Source organism: Balaenoptera acutorostrata, chromosome 14, assembly GCF_949987535.1.
Source record: "Balaenoptera acutorostrata chromosome 14, mBalAcu1.1, whole genome shotgun sequence".
In the NCBI taxonomy this organism is placed as follows: Eukaryota; Metazoa; Chordata; class Mammalia; order Artiodactyla; family Balaenopteridae; genus Balaenoptera; species Balaenoptera acutorostrata.
In genome coordinates, this window is record NC_080077.1 from 87,504,038 (window position 1) to 87,521,060 (window position 17,023).

At 38.2% G+C, this 17,023-nt stretch overlaps 1 protein-coding gene across 3 annotated transcripts in view; it reads right to left on the reverse strand.

The window, feature by feature from the left end:
* Window positions 1-17,023, reverse strand: part of ADGRB3 (adhesion G protein-coupled receptor B3) — a 794,502-nt gene that overhangs the window by 457,725 nt on the left and 319,754 nt on the right. For all 3 annotated transcript variants that reach the window (XM_007166663.2, XM_007166664.2, XM_007166665.3), the window contains 2 exons: window positions 6,234-6,398; window positions 5,592-5,756 (listed from right to left, as the gene is read on the reverse strand). In XM_007166663.2, the coding sequence (XP_007166725.2) occupies window positions 5,592-5,756; window positions 6,234-6,398 (330 nt within the window). The remainder of the gene's footprint in view (window positions 1-5,591; window positions 5,757-6,233; window positions 6,399-17,023) is intronic.

Sequence of the window (17,023 nt, forward strand, 5' to 3'; positions counted from 1 at the left end):
CTACGGAATCAGAACCTTGGGGCAGAGGACGTTGGCTCACGAATCTCTGTCTTAACAAGTCCTCTGGGGGCATCCCTGGTGGTCCAGTGGTTAAGGCTCCACGCTCCCAATGCAGGGGGCCCGGGTTTGATCCCTAGCCGGGGAACTAGATCCCGCATGCCGCAACTAAGAGTGGGTGCAGCCACATAAATAAATAAAATAAATATTAAAAAATAATAAAAAAAAAAGAAACAAGCCCTCTGGGTGATTCTTTTGTCCTCTAAAGTTTGAGGTGCATGTATCTTTTTCAATTATAGATTTGTCTGGATATATGCCCAGGAGTGGGGTTGCTGAATCATATGGTAGCTCTATTTTTAGTTTTTTTTTGAGGAACCTCTATACTGTTTTCCATAGTGGCTGTACCAGTTGACATTCCCACCAACAGTGTAAGAGGGTTCCCTTTTCTCCACACCCTCTCCAGCATTTGTTGTTTGTAGACTTTTTAATGATGGCCATTCTGACTGGTGTGAGGTGGTACCTCACTGTAGTTTTGATTTGCATTTCTTTAATAATTAGTGATGTTGAGCATCTTTTCATGTGCCTATTGGCCATCTGTATGTCTTCTTTGGAGAAATGTTTATTTAGGTCTTCTGCCCATTTTTCAATTGGGTTGTATTTTTTTGTTGTTGTTATTGAGTTGTATGAGCTGTTTGAATATTTTGGAAATTAAGCCCTTGTTGGTCTCATCATTTACAAATATTTTCTCCCAGTCTGCAGGTTGTCTTTTTGTTTTGTTTATGGTTTGCTATGAAAAAGCTTGTAAGTTTGATTAGGTCCCATTTGTTTATTTTTGCTTTTATTTCTATTGCCTTGGGAGACTGACTTAAGAAAACACTGGTATGACTTATGTCAGAGAATGTTTTGCCTGTGTTATTTTCTAAGAGTTTTATGGTGTCACGTCTTATATTTAAGTCTTTAAGCCATTTTGAGTTTATTTTTATGTATGGTGTGAGGGTGTGTTCTAACTTCACTGATTTACATTCAGCTGTCCAGCTTTCCCAACACCACTTGCTGAAGAGATTGACTTTTCTCCATTGTGTATTCTTGCCTCCTTCGTTGTAGATTAATTGACTGTAGGTGTGCAGGTTTATTTCTGGACTCTCTATTCTGTTCCATTGATCCATATGTCTGTTTTTGTGCCAATACCATGCTATTTTGATTATAGTAGCTTTTGTCTGACTATAGTAGTATTGTCTGACATCTGGGAGGGTTATGCCTCCTGCTTTGTTCTTTTTCCACAGGATTGCTTTAGCAAGTGTGGGTCTTTTATGGTCCCATATGAATTTTAGGATTATTTGTTCTAGTTCTGTGAAAAATGTCATGGGTAATTTGATAGGGATTGCATTAAATCTGTAGATTGCTTTGGGTAGTATGGCCATTTTACCAATATTAATCCTTCCAATCCAAGAGCATGGGATATCTTTCCATTTCTTTGAATCGTCTTCAATTTCCTTTATTAATGTTTTATGGTTTTCAGCATATAAGTCACCTCCTTGGTCAGGTTTATTCCTAAGCATTTTTTTTTTTTTTTTGATGCGATTTTAAAAGGGATTCATCCACTAAAGTTTGAGAAGCACAGCTTGGGCAATGCAGAGAGGCACTCAGAGAAGGTAGGAGCCCAAAGGAAGCAAGCATGGTGATGCTTTCTTCCTACTGAAGGAAAATTACTCAGAAACGAAATGAACGACTCTCTTGGTCTCCAAAGAAGACATAATTCTGTTGTGGAGCAATCTTGCAGAGACAGTCACTCCAGAGGGGTGGGGGGCTGTTGAGGGCTTATAGTCAGCACATTACAGGGGGCCAAATTCCAACACAAATGCATCACAATGTGCAAGACAAGTCTGAGCCCACAGCGTCCCTGCTGACTTCCCTTGGGATGAATATCTAGAGTTCAGTATCGCAGTAATCGCTCCATCTCTGCTCTAAGTTGCTGTTACCACACACGTTTACGGTATGGCACCCTTGCTTCAAAGTTTTTCTCAGAACATTTAACCTGCAGGCTTCACTTACCACTTGCAGACAAAGCAATGGTGACTCCAAAAAAGGACATTTTATGTATAAATTAAGTGTAACGTCTCCCTGTGAATGGCAGGTTCCAATTTAGCAGCTAATGACTAAAGAGTCATACATCCTACAACTGGGCTCTGGAAAGAGCAAGCCCTTCCCTGGGAGCAGAGCAGGGAGACCCTGGGAAGCCTGGGCTAATGTAGGCCAATCACCAGTAACTCTGCTTTCTGAATGATATTAACCAGGGGAATATTGGGGGGTAAAACCAACCCAACGAAAGATTAAAAATAGTATTTTTTCACATTGTAGCAACATAACATAATTAGGGGAGCTATTAACTTTCTACTATTTTAACCCTCAAGGCCTGGGTGTACCGTAAGATTGAGATCAATGAAATCATTATTTGGTGAGGTTGACCAATTTAAAAATTGGGCAACTTAATTATCTCCCTTGTAGCTACTCTATTCCTTAACTAGCAGTATTTTTAAAAAGTAATAATATAATTTTTTAATCCCTCTAATTCTCTTTTCTTATGAAGACAGAGGCATCATTGATGCCCTTTTTAATATTTTCATTTTATCTATTTACCAGGAAAGAAATATCCTAATCTTGATGGGAAAATATTTTTTATTTTCCACTTTTAGTAGATGTCATAACAGCTTTTGATTAAACCCAGATGATTAATCATTATTTGTATTAATTATCCAGACAAACATCTGCATATATTACATTTCTCCTTCCTGACAACTGAGGGTCTCTTGGAAAACTTGATTAATTTGTTTTGTATCCAAATTAAGTGAAGCATAAAAATAAATACTAGTTTATTTGCTTCCAGCAAGAGGAAGAAAAATTAAGAGAGAACAGTACTAAAAATAATACTAGAAAAAAACATTGTTTCAAAAGAGACATTTGTTCAGGCTTTATCACTGACAAAACGAGAAAAAATGCCTTAGCAACTGTTAAGATAATTTGAAAGTTTTCTAAATTTATATTGTCAATGTGTAAATTTGGAGCAATCTAATGGCAGAAATTAGGAAACGCATGCTCTAATCATAAAGGAATATATATTAACTACAGAGAAACAATTGTGTAGAGTTGAAAAGCCAATATATAAATAAAATCCACCGTGGAAAACTGAGTTATTTATAAATCCCGCTTTCTTGATAAAATAATCTGGGGATGACATGGCTGTGCATTGAAAAGTTAAAGGATAAAATATTAAAAGTAAAAATCCTCCTTTATTTTGATAAAATTTCTATACTCTACAGAGGCAGAAAGCATTTTTGAAATTAATAGTCACATATAATTTTTAATGGATAAATGTGATTTGTATGAAGGTGCAAGATTAGGATATATTTTCAAAAGCTTGGTACATATATTTATTTTTTTTACCCCTGTGTAAGCACTAATTTGTGAATTGTTTAGCTGATTCAATAATTCATTTTAATTCAAAAATTTTATTTACATACTTGAGGGGATTTCAAATCATATTTTTGAAAAGAGAAAAATGAAAATGTTACGGTTAATACCAAAATAATATATATATATTATATAATCTAAAAAGTGTTTACAGTTTTATATGATAATTTTTCAATCTCCCTGAAAGCACGAAAGCCAGCAAATAAACCTAGCAAATAAGGTATAATATCTTTTCTGTAAATAGAGATGTAAAATGTTTTCCAAACAGCAGGTGGCAATCTTTATAAAGCTGATTGCAAGCACCACCATCTTACCGCTATATATGCAGATAAAAGTCAGTTTTAAAGGACCAGTTAAGAACCTTGGCACGCTCAGACTAGTTCAGATAACTTCAGATGTTAAAAGGGTCTTATTTAGTCATGCCTACTGTTCCAGTGAAATTCCTCCCTCGGCAAAAGAAATATTTTTGTTTAATGCTTCTTAATTCTTATGCAGCACAGCAGAAATTTCATGATGCTAATCTGTATAGGTATCCTTCTAAACAGTCCTGCGTGCTGGTTACTTCTTATCATTCTGGATTCATATGGCCTTAAGAATTAACAAAACTAATTTTAGATCTTTTTTAAGAACTAAAGAAATACCACTGATATACTGTTACCCTTAGAGTCCAGTTTCTGTTGCTATTGAACCATGAAAAGTCTTTAGAATTCTAAATATGGAGAAATAAAAAGTTTTGATCCCTGGATAGCTCTTAGAATTCCATGGTTTTTCTAAATCCCAGTAGTCATGTTACATAGAGACAGAAATCCATAGTTCCTTGAACTGAAAAGGAATCTCAAATAGCTGAAGTCACCACACCCACTAGGACCAGATAGCCCAAGATCTGCAAGCTTGCCCACAAGAGTTACTAGTGGCAACAAGGGCTCTAACTGGGTCTTCAAATTCTCTAAGTTCAGAACTTTATACCCAGCTATGAAGTTTTTAAATTCCATGCTATTAGCTTTTCCAGCATGCTTATAAAATTTTGCCAATGGTATCATTCTAAAATCTGAATTTTCACTTATTTATTGAGTCTTGAGTGTGTCAGTAGTATTTTATGAAATGTACACACACTTAGGAAGGAGTCTTTGTTCTAAATGAGCTTTTAAAGTATATGGCTTATAATATAATATGATTTATAATCTGGGCAATTTCTGACCTCTTTTTTCTATGCTCATATGTAAAATCCTCCAATGTAGCAATACTTCCATTTTTTCACTATGAATTAAGGCGTGATGCTGTTATTTTAAAGTGAGTTACTCACAGGAATTTCCTTTTACAGTGGGAATGGGGCAAGGGCTAGTAAACGGGGGTGTCCAAGGTCCCACATCAGGATGGATTAATGGCAGAATTTACAAGTTTCTGAGTTTCAACCTCGTCTCTTTATTTCCTTACTAATCTACCTCACACTGATGTCTCTATAGTTCTAGTAAAATAATCTAAGGCAACTTGTTTTGTGTTCTCAGTAAACAAATATTTCATAAAGAGAGTGAAAAAAAAAAACAGTACCCCAACCTAATTTCAAAAATTTCTAGGGCTTCCCTGGTGGCGCAGTGGTTGAGAGTCTGCCTGCCAATGCAGGGGACACGGGTTCGAGCCCTGGTCTGGGAAGATCCCACATGCCGCGGAGCAACTGGGCCCGTGAGCCACAACTACTGAGCGTGCGCTTCTGGAGCCTGTGCTCCGCAACAAGAGAGGCTGCCATAGTGAGAGGCCCGCGCACCGCGATGAAGAGTGGCCCCCGCTTGCCGCAACTAGAGAAAGCCCTCGCATAAATAAATAAAATTTAAAAAAAAAAAAAAAAAAAAAAAATTTCTAGCCGTGTTATTGTTCAATATGCCTACTTTGGTGTTATTACATTTTTCAACGTCATTTTTCAGCAAATAATTTAAAAATGTATAGAAGACACAGTCTATGACACTTAAACAGACAAAACCTCATACATTATGGAAAGAAGTAAATTGCCACTTATTATTGGCAATACTTCCATTGAGGAAATACGGCCTTTAACCAATGACAATGTTTTTAATCCTTTTTTTCCCCCAGGTACCAAAGTGTTTCCCTGGGGATGATCTGAGCTCACTCACCAGGACATCGCTGCTCGCTGCATCTTCTCACTTCCTCGCCTGTCCCTTCACACAGCTGCCCGGTCACTGCCACACCCTGGCAGGTCCTCATTCGCCTCTCCCAGCCGCCGTCACAGGACTTGGAGCACCCACTCCAATGACCCCACTGATTCCACTGACCATTGGCTGAAAGAAATACGTCAAGGTCAATGGCAGTCGTCCAGTGCACACTACTTTGGGGATTCAAAAATCTGAGGCCCATGACTGTCTGTTCAATTTTTATTAATCTACCACCATGAATTAAATGAATACAAATATTTAACTTGTTGGTCAAATGTAGAGCATTGTGATGAACAGAAGTTTCTGTAAGTTTGTCAGAAGCTGCAAATGGACATTGACCTTTACTTGTAAAGAACACGAGCTCCGTGCTAGACTTCATCAATTTCATCAAAATTTAATCTAATCTCATTAATTTCATCTAATTTAAGAATCTGTTGAATCTTGTTGCTTTATTCATGTAACATACAGTAGGATGAGCTCTGGTACAACTGGCTTCATTGACTAGAAATGTATAATTACCTGACGATTCCACGACCGTCTGGCACGATCCTGTCACATTATCTAAAGGGCAGGCATCTTTCGAATGTGGTCATCAGGCCTCACCTGTGCACTCGGGGTTGTAGCACTCTCTGCTTTCTGCCCAGGGCCCTCTGCATTCGGAGCCCCCGTGGGCGGCTGCAGTACACTGCCGGCTCCTCTGCTGGGTCCCGTTCGAGCAGGTCACGGAGCACCGGCTCCAGAAGCTCCACTCCTGCCACTGTCCATCAACTGCCAAAGCAGAAGCAGAGACAGCGTGAGGAGGTCTTCTAGGAGAGAAGGCTGTACGCAGAGTACACGCATGCCTTTACTGCACTGTACAGATAATGCATTTTTTACAAATTGAAGTTCTGTGGTGACCTGCCTGGAGCAAGCCTACAGGTGTCATTTTTCCAACAGCATTTGTTCACTTTGAGTCTTTGCTTCACATTTTGGTAATTCTGGCAATAATTCGAACTTTCTCTTGCTTATTATATTTGTTTTGGTGATCTGTGATCAGTGATCTTTGAGGTTAATATCGTCATTGCCTTGGGGAACCAGGCACATATAAGACAGGGAACTTAACAGAGAAATGCTGTGTGTGCTCTGACTGCCCCACCCATTGGCTGTTCTCCCATCTCTTTCCCTCTCCCCAGGCCTCCCTGACACAACAATAATGAAACGAGGCCAATTAATAACCGTACAGTGGCCTCTAAGTGTTCATGGGAAAGGAAGAGTCACGCGTCTCTCACTTTAAATCAAAAGCCAGAAATGGTTAAGCTTTAGTGAGGAAGGCATGTTGAAAGCTGAGATAGGCCAAAAGCTGGGTTTCTTGTGCCAAACAGGTAGCCAAGTTGTGAAAGCAAAGGACAAGTTCCTGAAGGAAATTAAAAGTGCTGCTCCAGTGAACACACGAATGAAGAAAGTGAAACAGCGTTATTGCTAATATGAAGAAAGCTGTAGCGGTAAGATAATTCATGAAGGTGGCTACTCTAAACAACAGATTTTCAATGCAGACAAAACAGCCTTCTATTGGAAGAGGACACCACCTAGGACTTTCATAGCTGGAGAGAAGTCAATGCCTGGCTTCAAAGCTTCAAAGGACAGGATGACTCTCCTCCCAGGGGTTAACGCAACTGGTGACTTTAAGTTGAAGCCGATGCTCATTTATCATCTGAAAATCCAAGGGCCTTTAAAAATTATGCTGAATCTCCTTTGCCTCTGCTCTATAAATGGAACAGCAAAGAAGCAGGCATGACGCACATCTGTTTACAACATGGTTTACTCAATATTTTAAGCCCACTGCTGAGACCTACTGCTCAGAAAAAAAGACTCCTTTCAAAATATAACTGTTCATCAACAATGTACCTGGTCCCCCTAGAGCACTGATGGAGATGGACAATGAGATTAATGTTGTTTTTCATGCCTGCTAGTCATTTTGACTTTCAAGTCTTATTAAGAAATACATTTTGTAAGGCTATAGCCACCATAGATAGTGATTCCTCTGATGGACCTGGACAAAGTCAATAGTAAACCTTTTGGAAAGAATTCAGCATTCTAGATGTCATTAAGAACATTCATGATTCGTGGGAAGAGGTCCGAATAGCAACATTAACAGAAATTTAGAAGAAACTGATTCCAACCCTCATGGATGACTTTGAAGGGATCAAGACTTCAGTGAAGGAAGTGACTGCAGATGTGGTGGATATAGCAAGAAAACTAGAATTAGAAGTGAAGCTTGGAGAACTCTTCTTAATATTATGTAACAACCTACATGGGAAAAGAATTTGAAAAAGAATAGATACATGTATATGCATAACTGAATCACTTTGTTGTACACCTGAAACTAAGACAACATTGTTAATCAACTATACTCCAATACAAAATAAAAAGTTAAAACATAAGTAAAAATAAAAGTAAGGGAACATCGGGACTTCCCTGGCAGTCCAGTGGGTAAGACTCCATGCTCCCAATGCAGGGGGCCTGGGCTCGATCCCCGATTGGGGAATTAGATCCTGCATGCATGCCACAACTAAGAGTTCACATGCCGCAACTGAAAATCCCGCATGCCGAAACTAAGACCCGCTACAGCCTAAATAAATAAATAAATATATATATTTTTAAAAAGTAACATTAAAAAAAAAATAAGGGGGCTTCCGTGGTGGCACAGTGGTTGAGAGTCTGCCTGCCAATGCAGGGGACACGGGTTCGAGCCCTGGTCTGGGAGGATCCCACATGCCACGGAGCAACTGGGCCCATGAGCCACAACTACTGAGCCTGCGCGTCTGGAGCCTGTGCTCCGCAACAAGAGAGGCCTGCGCACCGCGATGAAGAGTGGCCCCCACTCGCCGCAACTGGAGAAAGCCCTCGCACAGAAACGAAGACCCAACACAGCCAAAAATAAATAAATAAATTAATTAATTAATTAAAAATAATAAAAAATAAGGGAACATGAAAAAAAAAAAAGAAGTGGAGCCTGAAAATGTGACTGAATTGCTGCAATCTCATGATAAAACTTGAAGGGATGAGGAGCTGCTTCTTATGGACGAGCAGAGAACGTGGTTTCTTGAGATGGAATCTACTCCTGGTGAAGATGCTGTGAGGATTGTTGAAATGACAGCAAAGGACTTAGAATATGACATAAACTTAGTTGATAAAGCAGCACAAGGGTTTGAGAGGACTGACTCCAATTTTGAAAGTAGTTCTGCTGTGGGTAAAAAGCTATCAAACGGCACTGCATGCTACAGAGAAATCGTTCATGACAGAAAGAGTCAATACATGTGGGAAACGTCACTGTGGTCTTAGTTTAGTAACTGCCCCAGCTGCCCCGACCTTCAGCAGCCATCACCCTGATCGGTCAGCAGCCACCAGCATGGAGGAAAACGCTCCACCAGCAAAAAGATTACAACTTGTGGAAGGCTCAGATGATGGTCAGCATGTTTTAGCAATAACATATTTTAAAGTTAAAGTGTGTACATTGTTTTAAAGACACAATGCTATTGCACTTTTAAGAGACTACAGTCTAATGTAAACAGAATTTTTATATGTACTGAGGAACCAAAAATTGGTGTGACTCACTTTACTGTGATATTCACCTTATTGAGGTGATCTGGAACTGAACCTGCGATATCTCTGAGGTGCCTGTACAAGGTAAAACTAACCTTGAAGATGAGTCCCGACCAAGAGACTCTAAATGAATGCAGTTAGATTTTATTAACCCCCAAACAACTATTACCTGATTCTGCACTTCTATTTACTTTATGTGTCTGGTATCTCTTCTTATCGACTTATTTCTTCAAAAGTATTTATTGATCACTCAACAAGCCAAGACCTTGATCTTGGAGATGGGTACAGGGAGCAATTAATACAATAAATAATGACCAGTAACTCACAGAGTTCATATTTTAGAAAAGGAACCCCTAGAATGAGTTAACTAATTAATTCCATGCTAAATAAATTAATTCTATAGCATTGTTTCAAAGGATGATTTCAAGACACTGTGAGATAAGAGTTTACAGAGCCTGGGGAGTCTTCCCGGACAAAGTGAGGTTTCAAGTATGCTTGCACGATAATAGGAAATCCCTAGGGAAAGGGCACGTTCCCTGAAGATATACAAAGATCCTGGGCAGGACTGAATGGAGGGCATTGTGAACAGCATCCAGAAAGCCAGGTGAATAACTACGCAGAGGAGTTCGTGAAGAAGATAGAGGGCAGATTTTGCAAACTTTTTGTCAACTGTGTTATGGATTTTGCCTATTTTTCACAGATCATTAAGAAGCCATTGGAAAAAAGAAAAAAAGAAAAAAAGAAGAAGAAAACAAAGAAAAAGAAGGAAATAAAAGAAAAGAAAAAATAGGAAAAAAAAAAAGAAGCCATTGAAGAATTTCAATAGGATTCTCTGATCATATGTAGTGCAGGGAAGAGAAAGAATCACGGGAGATGGTGAGAAGGGTCTGAACTGGGATGAGGAGAAGGTACCAATGGTGCATCCTGGGAGATCAGGGCCACACAGGAAGGACCGTGAGTGGAGAGAGGACCAAAATGATGTCCAGGTGTCTGGTGACCGGAATGGAATATAGATGGTTGAATTTGTCTTTGGAAGTTCAAATTGAGATGCATTTATTTATTCACTCATTCGAATGACTGTTAAGAATCTCTTAGTCATCAGACTCTGTGGTAGGTATTAACAAGAAATGCAAGAATTTGAATTCCAACCTCAAAAATATGATAACAGTAAAAGAAGTACTCTACACATACAAATAAGTAAATGAAAAATTAAGAGCAATACATCTTAACACAGCAATGAAGACTTTCAGAGAACAGATCACACCTACTTGGGGGGTAATTATGATTTGGATAATTTAGACAAAGGAGACAGCATTCATGAAGGTATAATCACACAGGCCACAAACTACAAGGGCGCAAAGGAATCAGGCAAAAATATTTACCTAATTTAGAAGGCATAAACTAGCATATAAGTGTTATAAATGCACTAGGATATGACTCTCTACTTTTTCCAATATCATTCCATGGCTCTTGGTCGATTTCATTACAGCAAAAGAGAGTTCACCATAAATCCAAAGTTCCAACATAAACTAATGCTGCTGTGAAAACCCACCTAAACGAGAAAGACTGGCAGAATAAGAGTGAGTACTTTCAACCTAATTTCAGGTCTTGCTGGTAGCTGTTAAAAAGAAGCCTGTTTAATATGTGTCTAGCTGTATTTAATAAACACTTTGTGAGATGAAAAATCACAAAATGCCAATTTAATCATCCCATTCATGTAATTTTAGCATCTCACTTTATTAAAAGTATCTGACACAATCTTATTGGCTATGTAATCCATTTGCCAGACTAAAAAGTCTAGTGAATCAATAGGCTGATATAAACTATTTTCATTTCAGAATTTTGCTTTTCAAAGTAAACACTTATTAAGTTTGCTTTCAAGAAGAATGGTTAAAAAAAACATTCATGCCTGCAGCATATGTACCATCTATTTGGCAAAATAATATACAGGTATTCAAATTTTTGAGAACATTCAGAAAGCAACACATAAACAAAGATGAATTAAGAGATGCCAATCAGTTTAGTGCTCAGTGAGTAGAATAAAAGAATATCTCTTGTCCTTAAGAATTCTGGTTTGAGGTAAATTTTTAGCTTTTGTTGTTGTTGTTGTTGTTAATGAATGTAATAGCTACACACTCACTGCAAAGAACAGAGGATTAGTGTCTCCGGCTAGGAAGATGTGCACGTGGTAATGACTGAGTCAGAGGTGGAATCAGAGAAGATAATTGGGCAGGGAGCTGTATTATGGACGAGGAATGAGGAAAGACCTTGCCTAAGAGAGATTAGGAAAAATATTTGTGAAGTGTCCTGCTCAGAGGGCTTTTTTTGAAAGAAGACTTTGCATCACCATTGTTAAAAATTTTTAAACATTTTAAATCCATACATTTGTAATATTAGTTCAGTCCTTTCTGCCAAAGTACACATGTTCTGTTTTGGCTAAATTTCAAGAATGAGTTAAATTAGACATTTGAGGGAACTTTTGAGGTTCAAGACCACCATAAACATCAACAAAACATATATTTTAGATATGAACAGTTTTGTTTATAAATTAGTTACAGAAAATAAATAACAATGAAATTGAAGATGTATCAAGTGGATGTTTTTGACTTTTTATTTTACACTGAGAACTAGAAGTTTCTTTTCCTGAACATTCACTGTACCAGTATGAAAGAATGGACTTGACAAAGTAACTGATTGGATATTTTTTAAAAAGAGCAAAAACCCAATATTCCTTTAGTGTGTTATAGAGTGTGGTAAGGCAAAGTTCCATTTCCACTGTGAAAATGGAAAATTGAGAGGTTAGAAAGAGAGGAGTATGTGAATTTAATTTAAAAGATTAGACAACTGACTTATATGTACATGAAAGAGTTTCTTTAGTGCCAAATGTGGAACGTTGTTTTATTTTAGGTTTTTTGTTTGTTTCTCATCCTAGAATTTAAAACAAAAAAATCATTAATTATGTTCTGGGGGGGGAGGGATAAATTAGGAGTTTGAGATTAATATATATACACTAATATATATAAAATAGGTAAACAACAAGGACCTACTGTATAGCACTGGGAACTATACTCAGTATCTTGTAATAACTTACAAGGGAAAATAATCTGAAAAAAAAGATATATATGCATATATAATTGAATCACTTTGCTGTACACCTGAAACTAACACAACACTGTAAACCAACTATATGTCAATAAAAAAGTTAAAATAAAAAACAATACCACAATATCACTGAAATCACCTAAACCAAAAAAAAATTAAAAAGATCTTTCAGGAAATGGTAGTGTCATTTTACTGAATAGGAAAAAGTAGAGGTTTTTGAGAGGTGGAAATTAAGAGTTCTGTTATGGGCATTTAAGCATTTCCTAGTCTGATATATGCATTATACTTCAGGGATTAAATGTTGAGATATTTAAAAATAAAAACCAATTATCATATGATACACCTAAGATTTCTATTTCATAACCTCTTGTCTAGGTACCACACAGACATGAAGATAATTTTTTCCTTTTATCTGATGCTTAACTGGGATCCAGGGTGGTGCCGAAGCTGCTTCTCCTTCAGCTGCATTCAGGTTTGCTCTCCACCTGGGTGAGTACGGAGGCAAGAGACCACCAGGCCCTCCCCACCCTACCACCCACCCAGATACAACTGCCTTCCACACTTACAGGGAGAAGCCCCAGACTCACTGCAAAACGACGAGCTTGAAAACACCTCAAAGCTTTCTTTCTAGAACTGTGTTCCTACTGAAGGCTAATTAGCACCTTGTCATTTTGTCAGAAGAGTGTTCCCGATGATTTGGGGAAATGTAAACATTCCCAAACTGGCTCCTCTGTACTCCTGAGTAAAGATGCACACAGCATCCGCACTGTGACCGGTCTTGTTCTGTTAGACTCAGGGGAAACTGTGCTGATAAAGACCCACCAAGCTCTGCTCTCCTGGAACGTGTAGTCTGAGGGGCTGTGGTGGAGACAGATGATGATAAACAAGTAAACAAATGAGTGAACAAGAGAGTCACAGCTGGAAGTGTTCTGAAAGCAGTGTGACCACAGGAGAGCTTAGTCCCTATCACTAAAAGAAGCCAGAAACATAAAGCTCCGTGGAAGGCTCTACCCAAGGGAGGTCTTGAGGTCTAGAAAGCTTTGTGTATTCGGGGAAAGAGACAAGCCTGGGGCTCGTGGGGATCATGAAGAGGGGGACGCGGCAGGAGGTGGGTTTGGAGGGTGAGCAGATGTCCGATCCTGGAGGGCCCGGCAGGCATGGGGCCAACAAGGTGAGGCACCACGAGAGGACTTTAAAGTAGGGAAGAGATGTGACGTTTTAACCCTTCATTTTGCGGTTGTGTGTAGATTGGATTGCACAGAGACAAGAATGGGTATGGGAGATGCTGGGGACTAGAGTGTAGCCCAGACATGGGTAAATGGTAGACCCTTTTACTGAACTGGGTTAGAGTAGGTTTCAAACAGGTCCGCGGATACACAGTCCGGAAATATTAGAATGTCTATTTGGAACGCGTTGAATGTGTGATGCCATTATAGACCTAATGCAAAGAGCCCTACTCTGAATAGACTTTGTTTAAAGCTGTATCTCCCAAATTTATTTAAAAATCAATCCTCCCTCCCCTCTTTCCCTTTTTCTTCCTTTTCATGGGACACCATTTGGTAAACATCGCATTAGAGGGCATAATTTCTTCCATGATAGGCAGCCAGGTTAAGAATCAGCACTTCCTTAGGCTTTTTACTTTCTTTTCATTTCCATCATAAGCATTTGCAGTTGGATTTTTCCAGTGCTATTTTTCAATTTAAAAACTCCAAATGTCTATTTCTTAACGAACCATCCCACAAAGGTGACTAAGAATAGAGAACATGAGGCTGTATTTTGAAGCTGGGAGGATGCTGAGATCAATCTGTCCTACCTTCACGTAATGTGCTTCCTTATACAACAGTGTCACTCTGGGGACACAAAGTTTTTTTTACAGCAATGTGACACATGACCAGATTTTCTGGACCCAGAAGAATTAAAATTGCAATGGCTAAAACATTAGATTCCTGGGGTTTGCTGTGTTGAAGAAACTTCCTTCTGCAATTGTGTTCACCCGGAAGAAAAACCTGTCTCTGATGTGCAGGGAACAATTCCTATGATACATTTTATCTTATTTCATTATTTTAAAAAAAAATTTATAGTTGATTTACAATGTTGTGTTAATTTCTTCTGTATAGCAAAGTGATTCATTTATACACATATATACATTTGTTTTTATATTATTTTCCATTATGGTTTATCCAAGGATATTGAATATAGTTCCCTGTGACTATGATACATTTTAATGAAAATACTATGTTTCAGTCTATTTTCTCATCTTGACCAATAACTGGTGACATTATAGTATAGGTTGGATAACAATAACCACAAGTTAAAGTCATGAATATTTTGAACACTAAAACCATCATTTCAACAACTGTTCTGGGTTGATTGCTGATGACTGATTAAGTTACCAGTAGGGAGGAACCGGGGGAGAAGAGTTCTGGCCCCTGACTTTGAGGCTATCTGATTTAGGGATGCCAAAGTTGGAAAGCTCTGATTTTTACTGAATTGGGAGTTACCCAGGGAATGGGAAAGACTCCTTTGGGATACAAGACTGAAATGTAGAAGAGCCATATGCTGAAGAGCAAAAACCTAAGTTTCCTATTTGCTATTTTAAAATAAATGACAAAAGAGGAAAATCAAAATGAAATATCATTTTTAAAAATTAGAATTAAGAATAGAAGCAAGTTATCGTGGTAAGGGCTAAGAAGGATTTAAAAAAAAGGTTGGTAAGTAAATTAAGACAAAGTTTAAATGAGAAAAATATTAAATAGTAAAAGAGAGCAAGTCAAGATTAAGAAAGACACAATTTTTTAAAACTCTCATAAGCTAAGCACTGAAAGATCACCAGAATAATGCTGAAAATCTGAAATGACACAAAATGAATACAATTGCCACATAATAGACTAGAAGGTTAAGATGATGAAATGTAAATTTTAATTAAAGACCAGGTTAACGAGGCAGCATTTGTGTTTTAAATTATAACATCCTCATGTTGAGACAATCAGGGACCTTTGAACCAAGGTAGGGCAAAGGCTCAGGATCTTTCCACTCTCTGTCCTCACAGGAACGCTCCCTGCAGAGGGACTGTGGGGAGGTCACCCTCTCACAAATGCTGAAGGATCAAAATACTAGGAGCACAGGAGACCGAAGCCTCTTGCTCTAGGTAACAGATGTTAGGTTCCAGCTGTGTTCCTCAGGACCTATAGTTGGGTGGTTCTTTCCTTCTTCTTAGAGTTTATGAGTCTGCAAATATATCTGGAAACTACAACCTAATGGGATCTGTCTGGAATGCTTCTGGATTCTCAGGAATGAATTTCTCAAACGCAGGACTGCTCAGCCCCACAGACTGAAATGGGCCCTTATGCAGCTACTTCTCCCTAGAACAATCCTGGCCAAAGAATCCCTTTGAGTGTCTGATGAAGGCTGTCCATAAGAAATAAAGCTCAGAAACTGTCATAATATCCTGAGTTTACTTCACCAAATCCCTAGCTTTTAAAGTAATATTCCCATATAAATCATGATCCTCGACTTTATATTGTTTTATAGTTTTCAAGATTCTTCCACCTAATTTTAATCACATTAACATTCCTATGATATAGAAGGGTAATGAATACCAGCTCTATTTTAAAAATGAAAGAAGTGAGGAATAGAAAAGAGGAAGAAGTTGCCTAAGTAAATATTTAAAATTAAGGATTGGAAAATAAATAAATACATACATACATAAATAAATAAATAAAATTAAGGATTGGAACTAAACCTTAATCCATGTCTGTGAACTCCAGACCACTGAATCATATAATTATATGCATTTATACATAGCCCCATATATAAATGAAAACTTGTCAATAGTTCTTTATTTCAGTCTTCAATCTGTCACTCACTTATTTATCCCTACCTATCCTCTATGTTACTTGTACTCTACTTCATAAATATATATCAGAAAGAGAATTGTCAAAACTGAAACAAAGAGGGCCAAACTTAAATCATTGGTTCTTCCAGTCTTCAGCTACTGACAGAGGGAAAAAAAATTATTACTATGAAGTAAAATACTACGAAGAAAATTACCATAGAGCTTGAGGCTTTGAACTAAAAACTTAAGCTTTCATTTTCCCAAAATAATTTAATTTTGGAAAAGACAATATCAATTTTTTTTTGCAGATATACATCTATATAATTTTAATGGAGGGCCTACCTAGAAAATGTAAACATTCCATATGTCTGTCACTTTTCTCCAGCTGAATATTAATCAAAATCAAAATCATTTAAAACAGAAGCATCTAAAGTGATCAAATCACCCTGGAGGAGGAGTCACCACCAAGGTGACACCCAGGCTCAGGTCTACACTTAGCCAGACCTCAGTACTGTTGGCTGCTTCCTTGGTGTCACAGCGAGGCTGTGTTATCCCCTGTTGGACCTAAAATCATCAGAAAACACATTAAGAACCAGACAAGGTCACTCTGAGACTGTGATAAAAATGAGGTAAAACAAGGTCACTTCATAGACAAAGACAAAGTCCCCGTGGAACCCGCAACGTTCCAAGCATTCTCCTCTCTCAGCTAAGATGAGTGACTCACTTCTTCACCAACTGCATCTGGTCTTCCCTCGTCCTAGATAATTTACTAAGATACCCAATCATAGCATTGTCCCCCCTCCCTGACACCATCAAATCTGGAGCAAAGCCCCACTTTTTTAAACCTTCTGTGAAATCACCCAACACAAGCCCA